This window comes from Panthera uncia, assembly GCF_023721935.1.
Source record: "Panthera uncia isolate 11264 chromosome A3 unlocalized genomic scaffold, Puncia_PCG_1.0 HiC_scaffold_12, whole genome shotgun sequence".
Lineage (NCBI taxonomy): Eukaryota > Metazoa > Chordata > Mammalia > Carnivora > Felidae > Panthera > Panthera uncia.
Window position 1 is genome coordinate 1,422,672 of NW_026057579.1, and position 25,263 is coordinate 1,447,934.

General features: G+C 40.7%; 2 protein-coding genes and 1 non-coding gene across 21 annotated transcripts in view; 2 read left to right on the plus strand and 1 right to left on the minus strand.

Moving 5' to 3' along the window:
* Positions 1–9,299, plus strand: part of PTCD3 (pentatricopeptide repeat domain 3) — a 31,567-nt gene extending 22,268 nt beyond the window's left edge. For 6 of the 8 annotated variants that reach the window (XM_049651840.1, XM_049651841.1, XM_049651838.1 and 3 more), the window contains 8 exons: positions 357–463; positions 1,228–1,306; positions 1,400–1,490; positions 2,364–2,449; positions 2,973–3,121; positions 4,544–4,585; positions 4,992–5,150; positions 5,427–7,769. In XM_049651840.1, coding sequence (XP_049507797.1) covers positions 357–463; positions 1,228–1,306; positions 1,400–1,490; positions 2,364–2,449; positions 2,973–3,121; positions 4,544–4,585; positions 4,992–5,150; positions 5,427–5,499 — 786 coding nt within the window. In that variant the 3' untranslated portion in view covers positions 5,500–7,769. Of the gene's footprint in view, positions 1–356; positions 464–1,227; positions 1,307–1,399; positions 1,491–2,363; positions 2,450–2,972; positions 3,122–4,543; positions 4,586–4,991; positions 5,151–5,426; positions 7,770–8,998 lie in introns of those variants that run through there. The other 2 variants (XM_049651843.1, XM_049651844.1) reach the window with 2 other exon arrangements.
* Positions 4,011–4,147, plus strand: LOC125937842 (small nucleolar RNA SNORD94). The gene has a single exon (XR_007462528.1). It is a non-coding gene; the product is annotated as a small nucleolar RNA SNORD94 (small nucleolar RNA).
* Positions 8,735–25,263, minus strand: part of IMMT (inner membrane mitochondrial protein) — a 41,893-nt gene continuing 25,364 nt past the window's right edge. For 5 of the 12 annotated variants that reach the window (XM_049651830.1, XM_049651826.1, XM_049651825.1 and 2 more), the window contains 9 exons: positions 24,280–24,383; positions 22,907–23,042; positions 22,027–22,156; positions 17,187–17,201; positions 15,650–15,873; positions 13,903–14,034; positions 13,044–13,173; positions 11,433–12,042; positions 8,735–9,240 (listed from right to left, as the gene is read on the minus strand). In XM_049651830.1, coding sequence (XP_049507787.1) covers positions 9,150–9,240; positions 11,433–12,042; positions 13,044–13,173; positions 13,903–14,034; positions 15,650–15,873; positions 17,187–17,201; positions 22,027–22,156; positions 22,907–23,042; positions 24,280–24,383 — 1,572 coding nt within the window. In that variant the 3' untranslated portion in view covers positions 8,735–9,149. Of the gene's footprint in view, positions 9,241–11,288; positions 12,043–13,043; positions 13,174–13,902; positions 14,035–15,649; positions 15,874–17,186; positions 17,202–22,026; positions 22,157–22,906; positions 23,043–24,255; positions 24,384–25,263 lie in introns of those variants that run through there. The other 7 variants (XM_049651837.1, XM_049651829.1, XM_049651833.1 and 4 more) reach the window with 3 other exon arrangements.

Consider the following 25,263-nt stretch of genomic DNA (forward strand, 5'->3'; position numbering starts at 1 on the left):
TCACAGTTTGTGAGAACGAGCCCCATGTCGGGCTCTACACTGATAGCTCAGAGCCTGCTTGGGATTCTTTCTCTCCCTCTCTCTGCCTCTTCCCTTTTTGCATAATAATATTGTATGTATATGTGTATATGCTATATAATATAGCATTATATGAACATTAAAAAATTTTTTAACTTTCATGGAATTGGGGAGTTTGCTTTCATTTTTTCCCTTCAATCTTACAACTCATTTGCTGTCAACCAGTAATAAATTGAATCAGCATAAATATTTCCATAAGTAACTATACTTTTTAATGTAATGAGCCACTATTTGGTTGATAAATCTCAGAGTGATGCTTACTGCTTGCAAATTTTCAGTGCTCAGTTCTCAGAGATCTAGAACTTGCTTACCAAGTACATGGCCTTTTAAACACCGGAGACAACTGGAAATTCATTGGACCAGATCACCGGCGTAATTTCTATTAGTAAGTGTGTTAGAAATGTATCCCTTTGCATTATTGGAGCCTCTTTAAAAAGCAACCGTCAGTCATTTCTGCAAGTAGGAGACTGTTGGTAGCCCTCCTATGTCATGTCTGCAGGCAGCATGCCCCTAACTTAATGGTACATGTTAATTGAGCACTTGGAAATTGAAGCAGTGGTAAAACTGATTTGCCAGACTGAGATGTCTGGTGTGGATCTTTTAGGATATTTTTCTTTGTAACGCTTCAAACCCACGTGCCTTTTTCCTCCATGGCCTGTTTTATGTTTTTGAATATCTGGCAGGGTAGGTCCCTAAACATTTCAGCACAGCCTCTTGTTTAAAGACGAAGATACAGAGATGAAGCCCAAAGAGACTCCTTAAAGGAGTTTGACTTCAGGTAGATAAAAACAAGAACTGAAGGAGGCAGCCTGTTAATAGGTGTGTGGTGATTGTCTTCTGTGTGTCCATCTCCTTGTTTCACACTGCATGCTTTGAAAGTGAATGTGGCAGACCACTCCCTGGGAGCTGAGCACGCTGAGGAGGCAGTCATGAATGGCTAGTTGTGCAGAAGAAGGTGTTGATCAGGAAGTCCAGAAAGCATAGTTGGCACCCCCTGGCTCAAGTATTGTCCCATGTAACTTGAAATTGTTCGTTACTTACAAGTGGATTTTAAATTCTGTGTAAGATGTCATCACGTAACAATGCTGTAATTTAATCTTCTGTTGTTAACGCTCTGAGACTAAAACACACCTTTTCTCACCATTACAGTTCCAAGTTCTTCAGTTTGCTTTGTCTAATGGAACAAATTGATGTCACTTTGAAGTGGTATAAGGACCTGATACCTTCAGTAAGATGATTCATTACTTATCACTGTGGATGTGCTTGTGGGTATCTTTGCTGGTTAATACTTTAAAAATACATTTGTATTTCTCTTAATCAGGTATTCTTTCCCCGTTCCCAAACGTTGATAGATCTTCTCCAAGCACTGGATGTGGCCAACCGGCTAGAAGTGATTCCTGAGATTTGGAAAGGTTGGTTTCGGCTTGTATGCCCAGGCCCATCTCATTTCATCGTCCTACATTTTGATTAACAAACATGTTAATATTGTTAGGGACGGAAACTTCCATTTGTCACTAAATTGAATATATATGTAAGTTGAAGTCTGCTTCATGGTCCACTGGCTCATGTTGCACTGCACGAGTAAAAATGTACTGAAAGTGACTTAAATCCATTCCTTCGTGACAGGAATGGTAGAGCTGTGCATTTGTTGTGTGACATGACAGAAGATCATCGCTGATTACATGGCACGCCCTAGATTTAAATTCAGGTCCACAAACGTAATCCGCAAAGCCTAGGTTCTGTGTTATTCCTCTGTATCATGCTGCATCGTTGTGACTCAGTTGTTAAGAAGCCACTTGAATTTCTAAGAAGTAGGCATGGTTGTGGGTTTCTGTGTATAAATTGGCTGCAGAAGATGCTGTGTGTCCTCTGTTAGGGGACTGTGATTGCAGCATGAGTTCCTGTCAGCTTCAAGTTTCCATGTCCGAACACTGAGACTAGAGCCCTGCCCTACTTCACAGGATTGCTTAAGTGGTTGTTACCTGTTATAAAATATCACTGATCACCAAGTGCTGTAAAAAAAAAGTGTCTTATATCACACGGAGTTGGTAGCTGCTCAAGAGTAGTGCATATGCTTTGGTTCACACTTGACTTGGGAGCAGGTTACTGGCTTCCACTGCTCCTTCTGTTCTTACCATGAATTATCCTAGTGGTGTCCTGGAGGAAAGAGTGTCAGCAACTTTTTTTTACCCACCAAAAACTACAACGGTGGACAGAGGTCTGCCAAAGAGTTTTGGTATTATATGACAGTGATCACTTCTCATTATGTTCCTTTCTGTTTCCAGACAGTAAAGAATATGGTCACGGTTTTCGCGATGCCCTGAAAGAAGAGATTCTGATGCTCATGGCAAGGGATCGGCACCCACCAGAGGTAGGGTGTGTCCAAATTCAAGTTAGTTTACAGTAATCAGATGTGTACTGACCGGTATATTCTTAGAGGACTCTGTAAAGGTAATTTCCTTGGTCTCATCTAGGGAAACCTGGAGAGTTCTGCCACCTAAACCCAGATTTAAAGTCTACATCTAAATATACCCAACCATTAGCAGAATCTCTTCTAAAGTCATCTCATTTCTCTGGTCCAAAGTAAACAACATGAAAGTAGTTTCTTTCTGCCCTGACAATAGCTTTTTTTTTTTTTTTTTTTTTTTTTTAAGTTTCTCTCTGAAAAGAAAACACATGTTCTTTTTGAAAGATGTGGCCAATTTGCAAATTATTTACCCCAGAGCAGGGCAGGGTGCGTTTTTTCTTCACTTTGTTACTTGTGTACCATACATGTGATGTGGTCCAGTGGTAAAATGGATTGCTCAAAATGTTAACGCTTCAGTGGAGTCTCCTGAACTTAAGATTCTCATAAAACCAGTTAGGCAATTCTGCTGATTCTTAGAGCCTCTCAGCTTCAGGTGGCGTTTGCTGACTGTGCTGCCGATATCAGATCTACTTATGAGAGCCAAGATGCCAGACAGACTGCTCCTGATTGGCCAGCCAACGCTCTGAACTATATAGCTGTCCTCTTTTTAAGGGGAGGGAGGATCCAGGAAGCCTGGTGAGTACAAAACCAAAAGCATAAGAAGCCATTTGTACTTGGATCTCAGAGAACATTTGCCCTGGCCACTAGAGTTTTTCTCATCTGTATGATGTATAATCAGAAGACAAATGAGTTTTCTACATACTGTGTTTTCTCTGGGAACTACAAATACCAGCTGAAAAGGGAACTTTAGGAAGAAGACCAGTATAAGTGTATACAGTGTATTTAAGAAAGGACATGGTTTAATGGGCTAATTTTCTCTTTCTGACCTGTTTTCTATATCCACGGGCAAGTAAGTCACTTGTCTGTTCACTTAAATAGAGTGATCAAAGAATATTTTTGGAAACGTTTTAGGCATTTGGTTTATCCAAGTGTTTCACTTGGGTGTAGTGGCCCTACCTCCCTGCTTAAAATGCAGGTTGTGCATTTGGACTTCAGGAAACTGGCATTTATAAACATGGCCTTAACTAGAACCATCTTTGGTCTGTGTCACTTCTGTGTGTTCGTCAGCACTTCATTCACATACTCATTTTTAGTATTTGTGGATGGAAACTTTACATGCGTTCCTTTTTCCAAAAGCAGAGAAGTCAACAAAAGAATACTTCGTAGGAGTGGTCATAGTTAGGTGGTGTTGCTACATTTCGTTCTGGAGAGAAATGTGTATTCTAACAGTAAGTGGAGTACATGTGTGTGGCTTTTTCAACACGGGAGAGTAACTTAATTTGAACATAGGATTGCCAGCCCAAAATGTGGCCGTTCACTGTGTTCAGGAAAAGCTGGTGAAGGAAGGCTTTACTGCCTACACTGGTCTTGGGAGTGTGAATCACACACGCGGCCTACTACACTGCTAGTGACCAAAACATTTGGTGGTCAAGTTTGTTAACTCAGGTTGACACTCGTTACGAATCAGGCTATGATGATTGGCGCAGGGGTACGGACCTCAGCTGAGTCATGGGAGCTGAATGTATGTGTTTCTCCTTTGTCCTGCATGTGGCAGGATGCTGGTGAGCACTTACAGGAGACTGATGCCTCAATCTGAGCCTGCTCTTCACAACATAATTCTAGGACACTGACCTCATTCTGGATTTTAAGAGAGGAAAGAGATCATTCTCTCTTGCATCCCTCTCTTCCAGCTGCCCACGGGATGTATTCCTTCCCTGGGTGGACTGGAGTGATCCTCCAGAAGAGGATAGACCCCAGCAATTCTGAACACTGGCAGATCACATTTGCCTGGGAAACTTGACATGTACATATGTGAAGTTTGGAGGAGGGAGTTGAAGCACCCAAGGTGATTTTGATGTGAAGACAGGGCTGGGAGCGAGCAGAACTCACAGACATATGTCTTCAGGGGCTAGCACTGGGAGGAGAAGAGCTATGGTCATCGGATCGCCATGTGTTCTACTTGCATTTATAATCTTGCTCCTGTCTCCTCTTGAATAGGAAAATGTTGGGGCTTTTCAGGAAGCATAATAAGATCCCTGGGTAAGTTGAAGTTAACAGACCTGCCTGGGTACGTCCTAGAATTAACTGCACGGTCTTCACTCTTACCATGGGGTAATTGGAATTTTTTCACCTGCCCAGGCATTCTGATAGACAAGAAAATGCACAGTTGCTCCCACCATCTAGGGCATCCTGAAACAAGCACTGTTTTTAATCTGTGCTCAGTGATTGTAACACACTGGCAAGACACCGAATAGATCCTCAGTGATGGCATACTGGACCAATGTTCATGATCCCTTTGGCTCTTTAAAGTTAGGCTTCATGTAACTTTACCTCCAGAACTACTGTTGAGGATTTCATGACTCAACTTTATAAAATGGTAGATTTTGCACATAAATCTTTGAGGGGTTTCGTTGGGGAGTGTTGACATTTTGCCTTTCTTTTACAGAAATGAGTTGCTGGATGAGTTTATGGACAGTGCAAAAGCATCCAACAACCCTGCCCAGGCCATTGAGATAGTGAAGCTGGCCAGTGCCTTCAGCTTGCCTGTCTGTGAAGGCCTCGCCCAGAGAGTGATGGCTGACTTTGCAATCAGCCAGGAACAAAAGTAAGTTCTGCACCAATACCATAAAGGAAAGTGATACAGACCAGACTGTTTGTCCATCTACCCGTTCACTGCTTATAGCTTTCTGCCTCCTGAATTTTCTTCTTTGCAAAGTCAGTGTGTGTTAAATTTAGCTGCTATTTTGTCATAGGAGTCAGAGGCCTATAGATGTGGCTCTTGGAACCTTTTCCCTTGTCCTTATAGTTGAATGCAGCTGCAGAGTCCCTCTCCCCCAAGACTGAATTGCAGTTGTAACCTTCCAGTTTATTTTCCTCACAGAGAAGCCCTGAGAGACCTAACCTCACTGACCAGTGACAGTGACAGCGACAGTGACATCGGTGAAGGCAAATGAAAGTGGGCAAATCCGCAGCTGTGACCTAGCATAGCTGAACTGACCATATTGTAAAGAGAGTACGGATGGTGAACTTTGAATAACAGTCAATACAACATGGATGGCCTGATTTAAATTCCTAATTTGATACTTACTATACCACCCATTCAAGGTTTACTACCACTTAAACGAAAGCATCACTACCATTTTCGTTTCTTCGGACACATTGTGAGGACACAGTTCCTGGTTTCAGCACAAGCTCTGTGTCCCTGCAGTGTTTGTCAGCCAACTTGACACTGTTCTCCAGTGTGGTTCGCCCTCCCCAGGTGTGGACTTGGCCTCCGTTGGCTGATGCTGTGATGCTGGTGCTTCCTCAGTCTTAGAGGACGTGTCTGAAGGTGGTTTGCGTACGTATTACCATTGATACTGGGTCAGTATCCCAATATCAGGGATACAAAGAGGTGCAAAATCGTGCATCTTCGAAACGATTAAACAATGGCAAAGGGCTGCACAAATGGGGAAATGAAGGCTGTAAATAAACTCCAGTAATGTATTTGCACGTATTTCCATTACTTTACATGGCTTTTGTTTTCCCCCAGCCATAGGACTTGCACAAGAGTGCTTCATCTCCCTTTCTTCCCTGTGTGCTGGCACCTTTAGTTGGGCTCTACTCAAAGTCATCGAAAGTGAGGACTTGTGATGAAAAAGGACTGAAATGAAGGTTTTCTTGATGTGATTGTATTGCTGGTGATCATTGCTGGTCAAAAACCTCTACTTCTAGCATTTGTCTCACCACTGGGACTTTGAAACAGTATCAGAAGCAGCCAGGACCCTGGTTTGCAAGAGCAAACCTTATCTTCACCAGGGCTGCTTCCACAGGCTGCTTTGCTCATACCTGGTCCCAGATTTACTGAGGGACCCCATGAGTTCCCCACTGATGAACAGCCTCATCCTTACCCTGCCAGAGTTGGCACTGATGGGCTACAATATTGTGTGTGTATAGGTCTGTTCCCAGCTCCATTCTGCATCCTCTCTAGCCTGGACCTACTCCTGCATTCTCAGAAACCTAAGCATGGTTTCATGTGTTCTCTTAGAATGTTCAGTTTAAGACATCTAATCGAGGGACAATGAAGGCAGGGGAATGACACAAATTAGCTACTTAAGCATTCATGTGTATTGTCCCATTAGACTCTTGATAAACCAAGGCAAATGAACAAAAGGACAATTAAAGCAGATTAGCCTTTTATCTTGGTTTACAACTTCGAGGGAGACCTGGCTTCCTGGAAGCTTCTGTTAACTCCTTCCCATCTCACCTACAGATGCCTGGCTCTCTGCATGGCCAAATGCTCATCGCAATCCTTATAAATGTGGTACTTCTCCCCTTGCCAGGCCCCAACTGAATCCTCAGCATAGTGCTTGGCAACTAGAGTTGGTGGGACAGAGTCCCATCTGATGTCATCTGAATTTGTAATGGATTTCAGTGTACTTCAGTGGTTTTAATTGCTTCAAACTTTCAGAAAATTAGGCCTATAGGATTGGTATCCATTTTTTTTTTTTAATGTTTATTTTTGAAAGAGAGCATGAGCAGAGAAGGGGCAGAGAAAGACGGAGACACAGAATTTGAAGTAGGCTCCAGGCTCTGAGCTGTCAGCACAGTGCCCAGTGTGAGACTCAAACTCATGAGCTATGAGATTATGCCCTGAGCCAAAGTCAGACGCTTATCCAACTGAGCCACTCAGGTGCCCCTCCATTCTCTCATTTTTAGATGTTTATTCACACACTAGTGAAATATTAGCCTCTAATAGTAAAAGATGTTTCCCCATGCTGAAGTAAATAACCTAGCAATTTTTGCTTTTGGTCTGGCTCTCCATTTCAACTTGTAGTCTGTTCTTCCTTATGATTGTCACTAAACTTGTAATACAACTCAAGTACTGCATTCCTAAAAGGCATTGAGTAAAATGAGTAGTGTCTTGGTCACATGCTACAACTCATTTTTAAGACCACTCTTCTAGGTCTTAACATTTCCCTGATGTTGACATTTTATATAGGAAAAATTATAACTTAAAATTCAATTCAACATTTTAAACAAAATGGTATGAGATGTAAGATTTGGGTTATAAATCAATCCAGTGAAGACCAGAACCAAGTTTTAAAAAGCTCTGGAGCATTAGTGGCATATAAAGCAACCAAGTTGGTCAGAAAACAGGCTTTTGGAAATTGGGAACTGAGGACAGTTTAACTATTTTTCAGTAACCTAACAAAAAAAAAAAAAAAAACAGGAGAAACCAAAACATCAGAAGAACTAGGATCAAGACCCATGGAATGGCAAGGGTCAAAGGAGGAGTCCTGTTACCTCTGAATAAACTTGTCCGCTTTGCCTCATATCACCAATGTGTGCAGACTAGAAATGCAGATTAGGGGTTCAAAACCTCTGAAGACTAGCGATAAGATGTACTCTTATGTTGGTTTTAAAACTGCAGGGTTTGATTTTGTGGGTGATTAGAATGCTGAAATGGATTAGAAAATCAAAGTACAGGGCGCCTGGGTGGCGCAGTCGGTTAAGCGTCCGACTTCAGCCAGTTCACGATCTCGCGGTCCGTGAGTTCGAGCCCCGCGTCAGGCTCTGGGCTGATGGCTCGGAGCCTGGAGCCTGTTTCCGATTCTGTGTCTCCCTCTCTCTCTGCCCCTCCCCCGTTCATGCTCTGTCTCTCTCTGTCCCAAAAATAAATAAAAAACGTTGAAAAAGATTAAAAAAAAAAAAAAATCAAAGTACATCACTGCAGTAGAGTTGTTTTGTGATAAATTTTACAGTGCAGTAGAAATGTGTAGATACACATGTAGAAGTCTATCTGGTCATGATGTAAATTATTTTCCTGCTGGTAATAAAGTTTAAAAACATTGAAATAGGATATTTCTGAGATAGCCGTCAGTAGGAGCAAGGAAGTTCAGGGCAAGTTTATAGACTCCTTTAGATCAGGTCTTTAGAGGCAGAGTGGCAATTTACCAAAGGAAAGTTTTTGATTTGGTTGATGAGAGGCAATGTGTTAATAGAATGGCCAAAATAGGAGGTGCACAGGGTCTGGGTAGTGAAGGAATGTCCAGCCAGGCCCACGAAGCAGCCTAACTGTAAAAACACTGTCCATCTGATCCACACAGCTATGGACTTACACAATTTGGGACTACTACAGATCAAGCCCAAGAATTTACACAGCTCAGCAGGATTTCAACCTCTTAAACCAAGAATGTCCAAGAGGAATCAAGGTCTTGATAGAATTTATTCCCAGGGAAACCTAAACTTTGCCACCAGTGACAGTGGGATTTGTTCTTACAACAATGGCACTTCTCCGCTGGCTCTTGCCTCATAACCCCTCCAGAACTCCTTCCTCTTCCTAAAGATCCGGGGCAGTGTCCATACAGCTAGCTTGAACTTAGAAGGCAGTGAAACCACATCACCTACCCATACGCAATGGTAGAGTGGCCAAGTAAACCCTCTTTCTCTCCATCCCCCAACCATTCTTAGGTTCTCCTGCTGACCTCAGGACCCCTAAATGCATCAGGGGGGCCAAACCAGGGAAGCTGAGCTTTGGTTCGGGGAAATGGTGACCACTGGACCTGATGAAGAGTGATTTGCCTGATAATCCTTTTTATTTCCCATTTATGTATAACTCAAATTATCTGTTCTTCTGCACTGAGTTCAAGCAAGTTACTTTAAAACTGATGGGACAACTCATTTGGGACTTGGAGGCTGCTTTTTTCCAGAACCTGTTAAGAGAGCAGAGGATTTATATTAATGCTAAGCAATAGACCATGTGCCTTAAAAAGATGGTCTAAAACTGCATTTTAATTTGTTACATTATTTTGAAACTAAAAAACAATTTTAAAGCAAAGACCAGAGTTTTAATGTACCTGGAGAAAGTTTAAAATGCTGAGGGATGCTATCCTATCACACTCAAGAGGCAATAAGGTAACCCAATATAAGGCTAAAAATTGATAATGGAAGACAAATAATGATTTGCTTCACATGATCAAGTCCAAAGTGGCAGAGATTTAGAGTTTAAATGAAACATGCTAAAGTGAGTGGCCCTGCCCTCTGCCCAGGGCTATATCCACCTCCCAATCTTGTTCCTTTGGATTCTACCTCCTTGAAGAACTGAGAACCCAAGTAAAGGCGCCTTTCACTTGAAGCATTGCCGAGTCTTACTAGGCACAAGAAGAAAATCCAGGCCAGGTCAAGAGTCCCCTTTCAACATACTGTTTTCCAATATGCAGTGGAGGTAAGGAGGTTTGCTAATGGAACTACTAAAATTTGAAAGCCAGTGGTCTTATTTTGATTTGCAGACCTAAAATGAACCAATCAGTATCCTAGGAGTTCAGATAATCCCATCTGATGAGAGTTATTTCTGGGCTCCTACAGAAATTTAGATTTCCTTATAATTGGTAGTATTTTACCTACTGTATAAATTACAAACACCTTTACTATGACAAACAGGTAAGTCAGCTTTACAAGTTAATGTATTTTGCAATTTCATGCCATTCCAAAGGGGAAGGAAGGCTGAATTTAAGAACAGCCTCATTATCCTCTGGTAAAAATCAGCTCACCGTAACTGCAGAAATTAAGAATCTACTTAGGAGGAACATAATGAATAGCATTATCAACCGAGGCCAAAATGGGACCAAAATATCCGTAAACCAAAGGGCAAGTGCCATGCAAAGTTAATGTAACAGTCCAAATTCAGGGTCTGGCATTTACCCGCAGAAATATAAAAATTCATCTCTCCTTCCTCCTCTATGATCTGCAGATACTTTGCTCAGATAAAAGTGCCTCCTCAGTCTGTGAACACATAAACCCCAACAAAAAATAATTACGAAAAAAATTTTGACAGTGTTGTCAAGGAATAAAAAATCAAATGTTAGGGATTTGTTAATGTTTACCCCGTATGGCAGTTGTCTTAAGCTTCAGAGATGTGAACTAAAAGTTCTCTGGGTTTTTATGGCAATCCAGTTTAAGTATACCACAAAATTATTCAATCCCTTTTAAGATTCCAGACTCACCACCCCCACTTCAAAGAAGACATATTCAGTCCAAGTACCAGAAAGGAACAAGGTCAATTACCAGTGTTTCAGAACTGAGAGCTGTGACCTGTTTTGAGGACTGCTGAAATTAATTTGTGAGTAGAAAAGAAACTTATTAATAGGAAACAGATCAGAAAACAGTACATCACCTGTAGAAAGGGGCTAATAAGCAGTGGTTTGAAAAGTGTTTAATGTACACACACGGGTGTGTATATATTCGTTCCCAAGAGAAAAGACAACTTTTTCTTGTAGCACCTTAAAAGTTTCAGATACATACTACTTCTGGTGCCTTGTAATCACCAGAATGCCATGTCTCCCATTGTAAATATATTGGCATTTTGGCTTGTACGTCAGTCTTGAGTTTGAGTAGGACTCAGTTCACCAGAACCTTCAAAGCCAAAAACAGACCTTGCACTTTTGGAACCCAATTCACGGCCTGGAAACTGAGTGCCCAGGACTTCCTACTTCTGCTGTTGCCGCTTCTCAAAAAAGTTTTCTGCACATACAGCAAACTAGAAATGGCACTTCTTGAAAAGGGATATGCTACTCAGTTTTCATCTTTTTGTTTTATTCAGTTTGCTCCAAGGGCAAAATCAATAGTAATAGGGATCACAAACATTATTTTTGAATGGCTCACGAGCCTAATCAGTAAAACCTGAAAAACGGAAAATGTTACACAAGTTGCAAAGAAATTACTCCTGGAGTTCACTGACATGATAGCAAGTGGAAATAATATAAATGCAACAGGTGTTAACATTTAGAACAGTACTTATAACCTGCTCCTTTCTAGACAATTCTGGGACCCTGTTGCAAACCCTTCATATATCGCTGATTCCCATTCACGTAAAATAAGACTTTACAAAACTCTTCCTAGACCTTACTCTTGCTGCACTTGAGTGGTTCCTATTCCTACGGCACTGGCGTATGCTGTCAGGATTTCCACTATCTGTTTGGTTTCTAGGGTCATTCGGGCCTCCTTCAGCCAGTCCTGGGCCACTCGTCGGGACTCCCCTTTCAGCTGGTTGACAAACTTTGCTGCCAGCTCCAGATCACCATGCTCAATGCAATAGGAGGCATAGGACAGTAATTTAAACGTGTTTATGTCCTCAGGGCAGAGCTCCGCTGGTGGCTTCAGTTGCTGAGGTGGGAATAAGAGCAAGGACTGCAAGTAGGAGAGGAAGTACTGGTATAAGCTATTTCTGGTTTCATCAATCATTGCTACCCTTCGGGCCAGTTTTTGAACAGCATAGAAACGGACTCTAAGGGTCTCTTCGCTGTACACCCCACGGGTCAGGGACTCTGGAGGGATAGCTGCAGTTAAAGCTTGGGCAAATTCACTATCAGAACAGTTGACTCTGATGGCCTCAACTGCACTACCCAGTGGAACAGTGGGCAGGTCTGCAGACGCGGTCTTCATGCTGTACTTTAATGCCTCCACCGAGAGCCACAGTTGGTGGGCTTTTCTGGCCTCCTCCTCAGCAACTGCATGACCTACAAAGAAAAAACAGGCAAAGAAACACATTTTTCTCTCCATCTGACTAAATGTCCTTCCCATACCTGCAGAGAACTGATGTAGATGTACCTGCACCCTCAACAGGCTAAATCCACACGGTAAATGATAGGGCCAGAGAGAGCCTCTTCCAACCCCACCTGACACTTATTTCTGGCATGTTCTTTCCGAGGAAGTCGGCCTCTTCATGAGGCAACACGGTAAACCTAACTTTTTAGTCAAGCCATGGAGAAAACTGGAAGGATGTATGTGCACAAGCAAAAGAGAGTCTCTCCCCTCTTACTGTGACATCCAGAAAAACACACAGTATCTGATTCAAGGATAATTATTTTAGAATGTTTGAGGAAAAAAACATTTAAATTAGGCTAAGACTTATTTATGCTAAGGCCATCAGAAACTTCCTGCAAAGAATGGAAGACTTCGAGTAAACTTAATGGACTACGTGATCTTGAATCTTGCAACTTCCTAGGTATTTATTTTTATACTTATCTGACAAAGATGGCTCTATAACACCCCCCAAAAAAACCCATTTTATCAACATTCTGTCAGAACATTTCCCTTTCAGTGTGCCACGCTGAAGCCTCAGAATAACTACTGTCCGTTTGGTGGGTGGAATCAGCAAATAACCACTTCCAAACAGGGCTGGACAGCAAGCGTGGGGATACGCTGACCTTTTGCTCCACTCAGGGCACATAAGACATAACCAAAGTGTGCTGGGTAACCTGCCTCGTAAACGGCGATCTCCAGTCTGACACACAGTAAATCTTCAAGTATTTAGATTTAATTTTTAGATTCTTTTTAATTTCCTCTCATAAACACCCTATGTTCCAAACTTACTAAACCTGGGCTAATTTTCTCAGAAATGAATAAAATTTAATAGAATGACTTCACAGCATCTTTATGTCCTAATGCTGACGCATGTAACCCATTGTCCTAACAAAGAAGTTGGACTGAATAAAATATAAGAGGCCCATGTGCTCACTCTGAACAGCCTGTTCGATTCCTCTTAGTCTAGCATAGGCAGTGTTTATATCCAGAGTAAAGTTGTCAATTTGCTCTTGACTGAGGCGACGAAACTGTAATTCCTGTTCGGCGAGTTTCTCAGACAGGTCCTGAAATAAAACATAAACAGTGTACAGAAGAAAGTGATGCTACTTCAATGCATGTCAGTCACTGGGACCCTAAAGTCTACCACCAAATGCTACCTCCAAAAGCAAAGAGGGCCTTTAAAAATCTCAAAACATTTCTCATGAAACTCCTATATTATGTGTAAGATTTCAAAAATTTCCTAAAACTCATAGTTGATGTATGTAATTCCCTACAAATTTACTGACAGAACTTTGTATCAGAGGAAGTAGACCAGGAGAAGAAAGCAATTAAAAACTGAGAAAATACTAACTTTAGAAAGTAAAGTAACTGCACTGCCCCCCAATGTAATAGATTTGCTGTGATTTCCAAACTTAACCTCTCTGGGAAGTTTCCTCAGAAATAAACATCTGAGTGCTGCTACATAACCCACAGGAGATTGTGGAAATAAAGCAGGAGATCTGTGTGTCAAGTATTATCTGCATTTTTGAAACTCACTGTACCAACGCTCCCTAAAACTTGAAGGCTCCAAATGACTAGGACACAGATACAAAACACATCTGATCAATTACACACAGGTACATCTTTATGTAAAAAGGAGCAGTGTTGCAAAATACAAAAGCCCCACTGCACCAAGGCTGGGTACCATTCGCATTCTTTCCCCATTCTTCCATACCCTCAGAGGGAAGGACACACAGAGGACATGAAGAGGAGAGGAGGCTGAAGGGAGCTGATGCGCTGTAACAGGTCCCCACCTGTTCATATTCATATTTGAGTTCCTGTTCTTGTACCCTAAGGACATCGCGTAAGTGATCAGTGTGGGCAGCAGCCTGTCGGCGAAGCTGGGTTCTCATTTCATTCTCCATGGCATCTCTGACTTCCTCTACCTGTGAAACCACAAGAATGATTACTTCTCATTTCTCCACATTTGCTCTTAGAAAAAAAGACTAGTAGCAATGATGATGGCAGCTTCCATGTCCTGAACCTCTACAATGTACCAAGCATGCGGCTAACATCCCTGACTTCTCTGACATCGATCAGAGCTGAATGCTGGAAGGGGACTCACTCAGCTATGGCAAAAATCAGATTCCAAACAGGTGTCTTTCTGCCCCAAAATCTGTTTCTCCCAAATGATCAAGCTGCCTCTTATGCAAGGTAAACACTGTCATTTCCTGAATCACACACTCCTAACTACAAAGACTTGGGACCAAACACAGCTTCATCACAATAATTGGGGAATTCATCTTCTCAAGTGTCCATTTTTTCATCTAGGAATAATGCCTAGAGTGAAGTATTAAGAAAATTAATAAATTGATTAATATCTGGTACTTACTCTACAATTTCTCCTAAACAAAGAACACTGCTCTGAAACTGCTTACTTTACTATGAATTTAGATTCACAAGAGAGCCCAGATCAAAACAAAAATATGAAAAGCCTATCATGTCTTGCCTAACAACTGGCCATATTACAAATTATTTAGTACTGATTACCTGGAATTCATAACTTACTTTTTTCCTAGACACAACATTAAGTAAATCCAATCAGTGCATAGATATTTATAAAGTGCCAACCCTGTGCCAGGCAGTGCCTACTATATCCTTGGATACGATGGTGCTCAAGACACACAAACTTTTAGTTCTCATACAACGTACATTTCAATGAAGCAATCAGACAGTAAGAAGTAAACAAAATGGGCATCTCAGACTGTGATACTTCTTTTTTAAAAATAAGGCAGTATGAGAAAAAGTAATACAGAGACTCTACATTGAAGAAATAGGAGAAGCCTTGCTGACAGCATGACATCCAAGCTTAGAACTAAGTGACAGGATTTAAACTTCCAAGTCACAGGACTAGATAAGACCACTTGGAGATAGTTTAGATGGATAAAAGGTTTCAGAACCAAGGCCAGCACATGCCAATATTGGGGAATCTGAGCAAAGAAGGGGTCCAAGGAATGGCCAGCAAGGTGGGACAAAGGCCAGGAGCTTGTGGTATCCTAACAGACTAGGGAAGAAAGCACTTCACAGAGGAAGCAGTGCTCAACTGTGCAGCTGAGAGGACAGGAAGGGAGGATGGGTACCTAGGTTCCCGAATCAACCCGCAGACACCTATCTAACACATGATGTACCCAGACAGAAAACTAGAGGAGCTGTTGCATCCATTCTTAACCAAAACACTGGCGGGGAAAAAATACCTTCAGAACCCAACAGAGAGTCTTTCCGTGGTGCTTTAGGGGACAGGCTCCACAGGGGGAAAGATAAAGTAGATAATCCTGGATACCAAGGGCTTGTTACTTTCTTACACTTCTACATCTGCTCAACATAAAGGAACGCTGCTCCAACAATCCTTCCCTAGAAGTTCAGGCTAGAACAAGGGCCAAAGCTCCATTCAAGAGGCGGCTGGCATGACTTACATCTAATATTTTAAAGTCGGGACTGTTGGTAATATCTCTAGAAGCAGATAATCAAGTAGATTCACTTTAAATTTCTCATTTCCTCTACCTTTCTGTCCTGTTCAGCCTGTATCTCACTTCTGTGATGTTCTAACGCTTTTGCCACCGCAGAGTCAAATGCCCGCTTTTCTTCCAGCTTTTGTTTTTCCAGGGCTAATGCAATGTGCTGCTTCTCTGTGGCCTTCTGTTCTGCTAGCTCTCTGTTTAGTTGGTCAATGCGGCGATGTGCATGAGCAATCAGGGAGTTCAGATCATCGGTAGACAGCTTGTCGGCTAAATAGAAAACAACATTAAAATGTTAATGATTTCACCAAAATTACACATCTACAAGGTAACTTGCTTCAACTGATAACAATTTAACAGCTGTAAAGAAACCAAAGGGTAGCTAACATTTGAAGACAGATTTAGATTCTCCACTGCCATCAGAAATTCATAGCTTGTGTCCAACTAAGGCATCTTCAATCCCAAGCAAAGTAATTTAGTTGAGCCTTCATGTATATAATCTTTTCCAGGAACCCAAATTAATTGAACTAATTATAAATAGGCTTTATAATTCATTATAATTTTGCCTCTAAAGACAGTTTACATATATAATCAGTTCTATACTTTCATTCATGCATAACTATGATCAGTCATAATAGGCATCCTAATATTCTTTTCTGCTAGAATTCAGATTCGAATTCTGACTCTTCCCTAGTAAGAGTTTTTGTGCCTCTTCCTAAACAGAGGTATTACCTAGGACAATGATCAGCAGCCAGACTGTCCACCAGAATCCCTTGTAGAGCTTTCTCAAAAGAACACACGCCCAGAGATCCTCATTTAGGCTTAAGCATGTGTTTTGTTTTCAAATCTCACCTTCCACAAGTATTCTGATATGTTACTATGGGTTCAGAGTTACAACTTTGACAGCAAAATACAGAATGAGGGAAATACTATATAATAAATGACTCCACAACAAGAGCAACAGAGAGGCAAAAAACAAAGGGTTCAGAGATTTATTGACTAAATTCAACATGTATAGCTCCTTTGGGTACGGATTCAAATAAAACAGCTACAAAAATTCATTCTACAAAATGGGATATTTGAACACTAAATATTTGATGATATTAAGGAATTATTGTTTTAGGTGTGATAATGGTACAGTGATTGGTTTTTTTTAAACATACAGAAAGTATTTACAACTGAAAAGGATATATTTGGGATCTGCTTCAACATAAGCTGGGGAAATAAATGACAAAAACTAGCCAAGTGCTGATAATTACTGAAGGTGGATCTATTGGGAGTTTATCATAGCTTTCTTCCTACTTTTTAATGTTTGAAATTTTACAAAATGAAAACTTAAAAAAAAATACACACACACATATATACACACACATACATACAACAGGTTTCCAATTGGTGAAACATTTTTGTTCCTGAGAGCACACGGATGCCAAAAATATATCCAAATCAGATTTATCACTTGCAACGTAATTCTACATTATAAATTTAGATGCTTTAGTATAAAGAATCATAAGCAAACAAAAAAAACTTCAGTATTTTAAGAGTCAAAAGACTTTAAACATAAAACACGCATAATTACTCACCTAGGTCAGAAATACCTACAAAGGAAAAGAAGAACAGTTTGAAAAAAGAATGTACATGTTTCAGTTATTAAGTAGGAAGCTGCAAAAAAGAAACAAGGAACCAGGAACTAGTAGTACAAAAAGTCTATTTTATTTTTATTCTATTCTATTCTAAGAAAGATTCCCATCAAACCTACCATGCAACATTAAAGTGTAGGGATAGGCATCTTTTTATTTACTTATTTTGAGAGAGAAAGAGGGCACGAGTGGGGGAAGGGCGGAGAGAGAAGGAGAGAGAGAGAATCCTAAGCAGGCTCCACACTCACAGTGCGGAGCCCAAGACAGGGCTCGAACTCACGAACCATGAGATCATGACCTGAGCTACATCAACAGATGCTTAACCGACTGAGCCACCCAGGCGTCCCAAAAAAAGCGTATTTTAATATTAGAAAGCAAAACAATAGAGTTTATTTCCTAAAACCTAAAAGGACATAGAACAATATAAATCAAGGTAAATTCTAACATTTTATAAAATAGGAGTCATTCATATTAAAAGTAGCTTTGGTTTTCAGGGTCATCTCTAGTTTTGCTAGAGCAATCTAAAACTTAGTTTTTACACAGAGACTACAATTCTTATTTATTCTCCTCATTTACACTAGTTCATAGAGTATTTCACTATGTCCCAGGCCAGACTCTGTTCTCAATACCAGGCCTCCCCTAACATTTCAAATACTTACGAAGCTACTGTTTCTTCTTTGGAAGCTTAAAAACAGTGAATTCACATTAAATATGCATTTAGCCTGTGCAAATTAAGCTAAGAACTATGACTGACTGATTTGATGGTAAGGAAGAAAAAGATAACATTCTAAATAATTTGGATGATGCTCCCCACCAGGATCACAGGCCCCACCTTGAGGACACGTGACAGGAAAGGGGAGCTGCAGCCAGTCTCCTGCTTCTCAGCATGAGCTTCTTAACATCATGGGTATGACCCCTGGATTCAAAAAGTTCAAAAACAGGTATTTTTTCATCCAAAATGGCTCTAAAAGGCAACTACTTAGTCTGGTATTAAACCAAAACCAATCTGTCCCAATGCTGTAGGAGGAAAAACTGGCAAGGATGGAAAAAGCTGTCAGTCCCAAGAAGGCACATGAGTATGACAATATATACTAGTCCTCAGCAATAAAGGAAATGTCCCTGGGATACAATCTACAACCTGCACTCAATCTTCCCATCCTGACAACACCCACCCACCCTCCTCCTAAGGGCTCCTCCTCCCTCCCCGCACCGTGGTATCCACTAACTGAATATGATGTGTATCGTTCATTTTGTCATACTTCACGGATGTATGCATCCTAAAACAATGCGTAGTGTTGTTTTGCATGTTCTCAAGCTTCATGTAAGTGGTGTCCTACTCTACATATTCTTCTGCAACTTGTTTTCTTAACGTTTATGTGTGAGAGAGTTTTGGTTTATTCATTTATACTGCCACATGGAAGGCACATTTAGCAGTTTCTGATTTTTCTGCTCTTACAAACAGGGCTCCTATGAAAATTTTTATGAGTCTCCTTATGCACCCGTGTGTCTTCCCGAGCACATACCTAGGAGTTGACCAGCTGGATCAGGGAGAATATTACATTCTGAATTTCACTAGATACTGTAAATTATGGTTCAACAAATCAAATGCTAAATGGTGACTTCTAAGTTTCTTCCTATTCTTCATCTTCAGTGCCCCTGGTACACACAACAGGCAACCCCTATCACTCTGCCCTTAAGATAACTGTAGCAGTTTTTAATTAGTTTCCTTGCCCTTAGACGTCCCTTCCTACACCCTCAATCTCATACAAGTTAATTTTCTTCATTACAATCAGATCATTTCTCTTCTCAAAAGCCTAAAAGGGGGTCCTCTACTACCAGTACAAATCAGTCAGGCAGAGAACAGGGAGGCTAATGGTAAGAGTGAAATCTTGGCTCTATTCCCAACCTTGGGCAAATTACTTTAACCTGTGTCTTGGCTTTCCCATCTATAAATATGGCATAGCAACACAACTTTACCTCATAGGGGTGTTATAAGTTTTACTTTTTTTTTACTTTTTATTTTTAGAGAGAGCACACACAAGATACAGGAGAGGGGCAGAGGAGGAGAGAATCTCAAGCAGGCTTCATGCTCAGCCAGACATGGGGCTTGATCCCACAACACTGGGATCCTGACCTGAGCCAAAATCAATAGTTGGATGCTTAACCAACTGAGCCACCCAGGCACCCCAGGGCTGTTACGAATTTTAAATACATGTGAAGCACTTAGAACACAGTGCTATATATAAAATAATGCTCAATAATGTTAGTTATTTTATGTTTAACACTGTGCTCAGCTACAGAGAAGAAAAAAAATAAATAAAGGAGTATCAACAGGACATTTATAACTTAGTGAAATAACACAAATTAAGAGCAAAATAAGTGACAACATAAACCATTACTAAGGAGCCTGGTGTATAAGTCTTAAATGAATTCAGATTTCAGAGTTGAGGATATTTATTAATAGCTGGGGTAACTGTGAAATAATAAACTATCTCCAGGACTACACAAGAAATCAGTTACACTGGGAAGAAAACTGTGGCTATGGGAATGGGGGGTAAGGGAAATGTCACCAGATGCCATTTGTACTTTTCAAATTTTGTATCATGTGAATGTGTAATCTATTTTTAAGATTAGTAAAAGAACGAGATTGAGATTACGTGCGCACGCACACGGTCGGAAACTGCACTGCAGGGGTCTTTCACTTTTTATAGGATACGTTTTCTTTAATGCCAAGTTTCTCAACTTTGGTACTACTGACATTCCAGACCAAACGACTGTTTGTTTCGAGGGGCTATTCTGTGCATTGCAGGATGATCCGCAGCATCTCTGCCCTCTACCTACTGGATGTCAGTAGCACCTCCCTAATATTACAAACAAAAATGTCTTCAGACACTGCCAAATGTCCTATGGCAGGCAAAAATGCCCCGGGTTGAGAACGACTGCTTTACTATTTTCATGGTTTATAATGGGCATTTTCAAAATCAGCAAAAGAATTTTTATAGTTAGCAACTCTAGAGGTTATCATGGAAAAATCAGTAGCCTTTAACCTAGTGGGAAGTGCACAGACAAGTAGTTTAGATGAGAGAATGCATTCACTACTAACTCTCCACAGGCAGACCCTGTCCCGCCTTCCAACCTGATTTCATCTACTGCAGCCCACCGAGGCTCCCCGACTAGCCACCAATGTCCCATTTTTTGCCAAGCAGCTCACACCTCATGGACAGAGATATGCAACAAACACCAAAAACAATGAAAAGAATCTCAAAAGGATAATTGGGGTGTCTGGCTGGCTCAGTCCATGGAGTATGTGACTCTTCATCTTCGAACTGTGAGTCTGAACCCCATATTGGGCATGGAGAGTACTTAAAAATAAAATCTTAAAAAAAAGATAAAATAAGGTGATGTGGTAGGGTGACTTCTGGAGGAAGATGGTCAGTAAAGGTCTCTGGGGTGGTGACAACTATTTCAGCTGTAACCTCAATAAAGCACAGCCCTTGGGCAATTCCCATGAAGGAAATGGTGTAGACGTGGCTTAACCGAGCCTGCTCAAGGACAGGCTGCCCACACTGCCCATTTTGCCAGCTGCTACTCAGATTAAACAACCATGTACAAATAAGATTCACTGTCCCCAGAATGAACTGTGTTTCTCCATTTCATCCTCTTACAAATCTTTTTTGATTTTCTTTGACAAGAGTCTGAATCTCCCTCTTAAATGTGTCAACTGCATTCAAAACACTTAACTGAGTTATTTGTTAACAGCTTTGACTCTGCTTCTTGCCCTTACATCTCCCTGGCTGGGCGTTACGCAGCTGAAACTCCCACAACGGTCTTGATTACCTTAGCTCCACAGACCAGCTGATGCAAACTGGTCACCTTCAGCCCCGAGAGGCCTACATACCAGTTCAGTTCCTACCGGATGTTTAGCTTCTAACAGACGCTAGCATTTAAAGAGTATTTTGATCTGGTTGAGACTGCTAAATTCTGTGATTAGTACTCTTAGAGCACTTCAGGGACACCTGACTATTCTTTGCAGTCACTCTGTATAACTGCTTAACCATCACACTTCCCTGCAGTCTATTTGTAAGTGGACAGTCATACAGATGATTTCCTTTCACCATGTGAACTTTCAACCATAACGTTGTCACACAAGCAGTCATAAGGAGTGCCATGAGTTATTCATTACTAATATCTGTAAAGTACCAAAGGCTTTGAATAATTTTACATATATATAATATTCTAACAGATTTAAGGTTATAATGCCACTCTCACTTACTTGGATCCTAAACTTTTTTTTTCCTTTTTCCTGAGTAGCAGAATCATGGGTTATAGAATTACACGCTGGCTGGAACTTGTGTCTACCATGACTAAAACCATGGGAATACTGTCACAAGTGTGTCACCTACCACGGCTCTGAATGAAATAAAATGTGGCAAACACCATACTGTACACCGCACAAGATATGCATACCACAGGGGTTTGGATTAGACGAATGGGGCTGAAGCAAGTTTAGTCAAACAGCTATTAAAAAACAAAAACAGTGAGGCACATGAATGGCTCAGTCGGTTGAACATCCAACACTTGGTTTTGGCTCGAGTCATGATCTCACGGTTTATGAGTTTGAGCCCTGCATTGGGCTCCGTGCAACAGTGTGGGGCCTGCTTGAGATTCCCTCTCTCTCTACCCCTCCCCTGCTCACTCTCAAAATGAATAAACTTTAAAAAAAAAACTATAAAAAAATAAAACAAACACAGAAAAGTATCAACAACAGTTCAGTTGTACTTACTCATCCCTTTCCACCCTGGCAAGACTTCTGGAGTAATACTGTCCAGTTCTCGTTTAAAGTCATCCCGGGCTTGGACCACGAGTTCATGATACTGAGACACAACCTTAGCCTCAGACTGAGCTGCTTGGACCTAAATAAATACAAGATGTATGTGGTTAAAGTGAAGACAAAATACCATAAGCATCCAAAGAAAGATAAAGTATATTTACATTATTTACACAATGGCCGGGAATATGTAAATAACAGAGAGAACACTTTATAAAGCTCAAAGGAACATAAGCCTTGTAATTCTATTCAAATACTATGGACAGGCGCCTTTCCAACTTACTATCCCCCTGTCCCTCCTTCTCTGGGTCACAGGAAACTACCCATATAGACTACATAAATGAAGGCAGAAGATCTGAAAATTTTCATTTAATAATCATGACCAAAAATGCTGCCTATTATAAAAAATATCACTATAATGGACATTCCAAGTACGTTTTTAAAACCAGTAACAATATTCTTCACAGGGGAAAAGGGAGAGAGATAGGAATCTTATTATTTTCCTGAATTCTTCAAATCCTTTGACTAAAGGATTATATTTAAAAATGTTGAAATGAGGGGCGCCTGGGTGGCGCAGTCGGTTAAGCGTCCGACTTCAGCCAGGTCACGATCTCGCGGTCCGTGAGTTCGAGCCCCGCGTCAGGCTCTGGGCTGACGGCTCGGAGCCTGGAGCCTGTTTCCGATTCTGTGTCTCCCTCTCTCTCTGCCCCTCCCCCGTTCATGCTCTGTCTCTCTCTGTCCCAAAAATAAAAAAAAAAAAAAAAAAAAAAAAAACGTTGAAAAAAAAAAAATTTTTAAAAATGTTGAAATGCTGTGAAAGACCGAAGAAACCCACCTTTTGGACCACATTATCCAGATCAACTATCATGTTGTGAAGTTTCCCCTCTGCAGCAGTGATATGAGATTTGGCCCCAGCAACCTCTTCTTTCTTTGCATTTTCAATTGCACCTTTCATCTTCTCTAGCTCTTCTCTGGAAATCAATAAAGCATAACAAAGATCTAGTATTATTTCTTACCAACTTTATCAAAGACTGTGATGTCAATATAACATAACTGTTAAAAAGTCTATGAAAAAAATACAATTTGAAAGAAATTACCGAATGCATTTTCATAACAAATATACGCAAAGAAGCTTTCCTTACAAAACAACTGAAAACAGCTTGGTCAGAAGCCAGATTTACTAAGGTGAACCAGAGAAGCAGCGTGGTATAGAGGGAAACACACAGGCTTCAGAACCAGACAAACCTGGATTCCACTCCAGATCAGCCTCTCCTCTGTTGCTCACCTTTCTGAGGGAATTAAAACTAACTGATGAGAAGAACCTGGCACAGGTGCACTCAATAAACAGCAGCTTTTCCAGGGATTAGGCTGATTCCCCTGCCAATGAGAGCTTAAGGAAGACAGCAGCAAGGGAGGAGGCCAAAGAGCTCACTGAGCAAAAGCTGGGTCTCAGGGAGCTATCATGATTCAAAATGTTCCACAAACTGGATGAACTGTGGCCTACCCACCACAAAACACAGAACTCAAGAGCCCCGACTCATGGTCGAGTGATATGAGCATAATGTCTTAAGTCTCCTAAAAGATATTCTGGCTTTACTAGAAGGCTTCTCTTTCTCCATCGATAATATTTTGTTAAAAATGACAGCATCATTTTGAATGACCACGATCCCAAAATGTTGTTAAGAACTTTTTGTCAAATGTAAGTTTCCATAATGAGAGGTGGATCGTATACTTGGAATGCTTGACCTAGTTTTAGCCAACTTCCAGGAATCAAGCCCAAGGTGGCATAAAACTAGACCTATTATAGACCTACTGCTTCCTACTTTAGTTAAGGCAAAGAGATTGTAACATACTGTCAAGATTCTGATAAAACCGTCCAAACCACCCCTGAAAAATCTTGAAATTATGGTAGGCTCTCAGGAAATCTGTAGAGCTACATCACCCAAGCAATAATCTAAAGAAAAACTGCTTTTTATACAAGATCCTTTATATAGGTCATGGCTAAATTTACTTTGGCCTAATTATATTTTATTCCCTCTTTCCTTTTTCAGGCTCTGTGTTCCTGATAACCAATACAGATCAAGGACAGGTGAAGGGAGGGAAGGGTCTCTCTGCCTTCTCTTTCTATACAGACAGTACAAAGAAAACCCAGCCCAAAGAAAGCCACCAGGAGGCCCTAATTACTTGTTAAAGTCCATGAGTAATTACTTGGCTTTGAGAAGGGCATCAGCAGCCTCGTCGACTGCCTTTCTGCGCTCTTTCAATGCACCCTCCACCGTGCGCCACTGAGCCGCCTTCTTCTCACCTGCAACCTAAACAAAACATATAAAATGTGAATAACTGCTTTTACTGACCTAGGATAGGCCAATGTGGCTAAATTTAGAAACAAGGATATTAAATTCAATGGTAAAAACCTATATATAATATTTCATCAGAACAGGATCTCTTAATCTAAAGTTCATGGTTAGGATCAAAGAAGTCCAAGACCCTCATCAACAGCAACGACCAAAACTGTAAGACTGTGTTCTCGTGCATATAAGCATTTTCTAAGAAGAGATGATATTTTTATTAGATTCTCCAAAGGAGAAATGAAGCAGAAAAGGTTAATAAGAACAGTAACTTCATAAATTATTTGCTGATTAAATTATTCTGCAACGAAGCACCAATACTTAAAATTTCCTTCACTGCAGGTCTACCAAAATCACAGTTTAAGTAGAAAGTTGACACACTTGTAGAGTCCTTATTCCTCCAAAACATTATCCTAAATACCCTCTGTAATTTGTAAAGTGAAAATTATTGTCAAACCCACTCCCCCTTAGGCTGAATTTCATAAAATGTTAATTACATATATATATAATGTAATTATGTATATAATGTAATTACATATGTATATGTAATTAACATTTTATGAAATTAAATAGATATAAGTGTATATATATACACACACACACACACACAAAAATCTTAAAAACCCGTCTAGAGGTCCAAGCATAAGCTGCTCTGTAGAATAGATACCAGACTCCCCCACCATCAAGCCAAGTCCAACGGTTTCCAAACACTGCTTTAAGAAAGCAATTCAGTAAGAGTCCTTGTGCACTTGCAGGTTTTTTATTGGACAAAACAGAAGTTGGAATCTATTAACATTTCAAAACTTGCGTTCATACATGTTTCTGATTATTTTGTTAACACCAG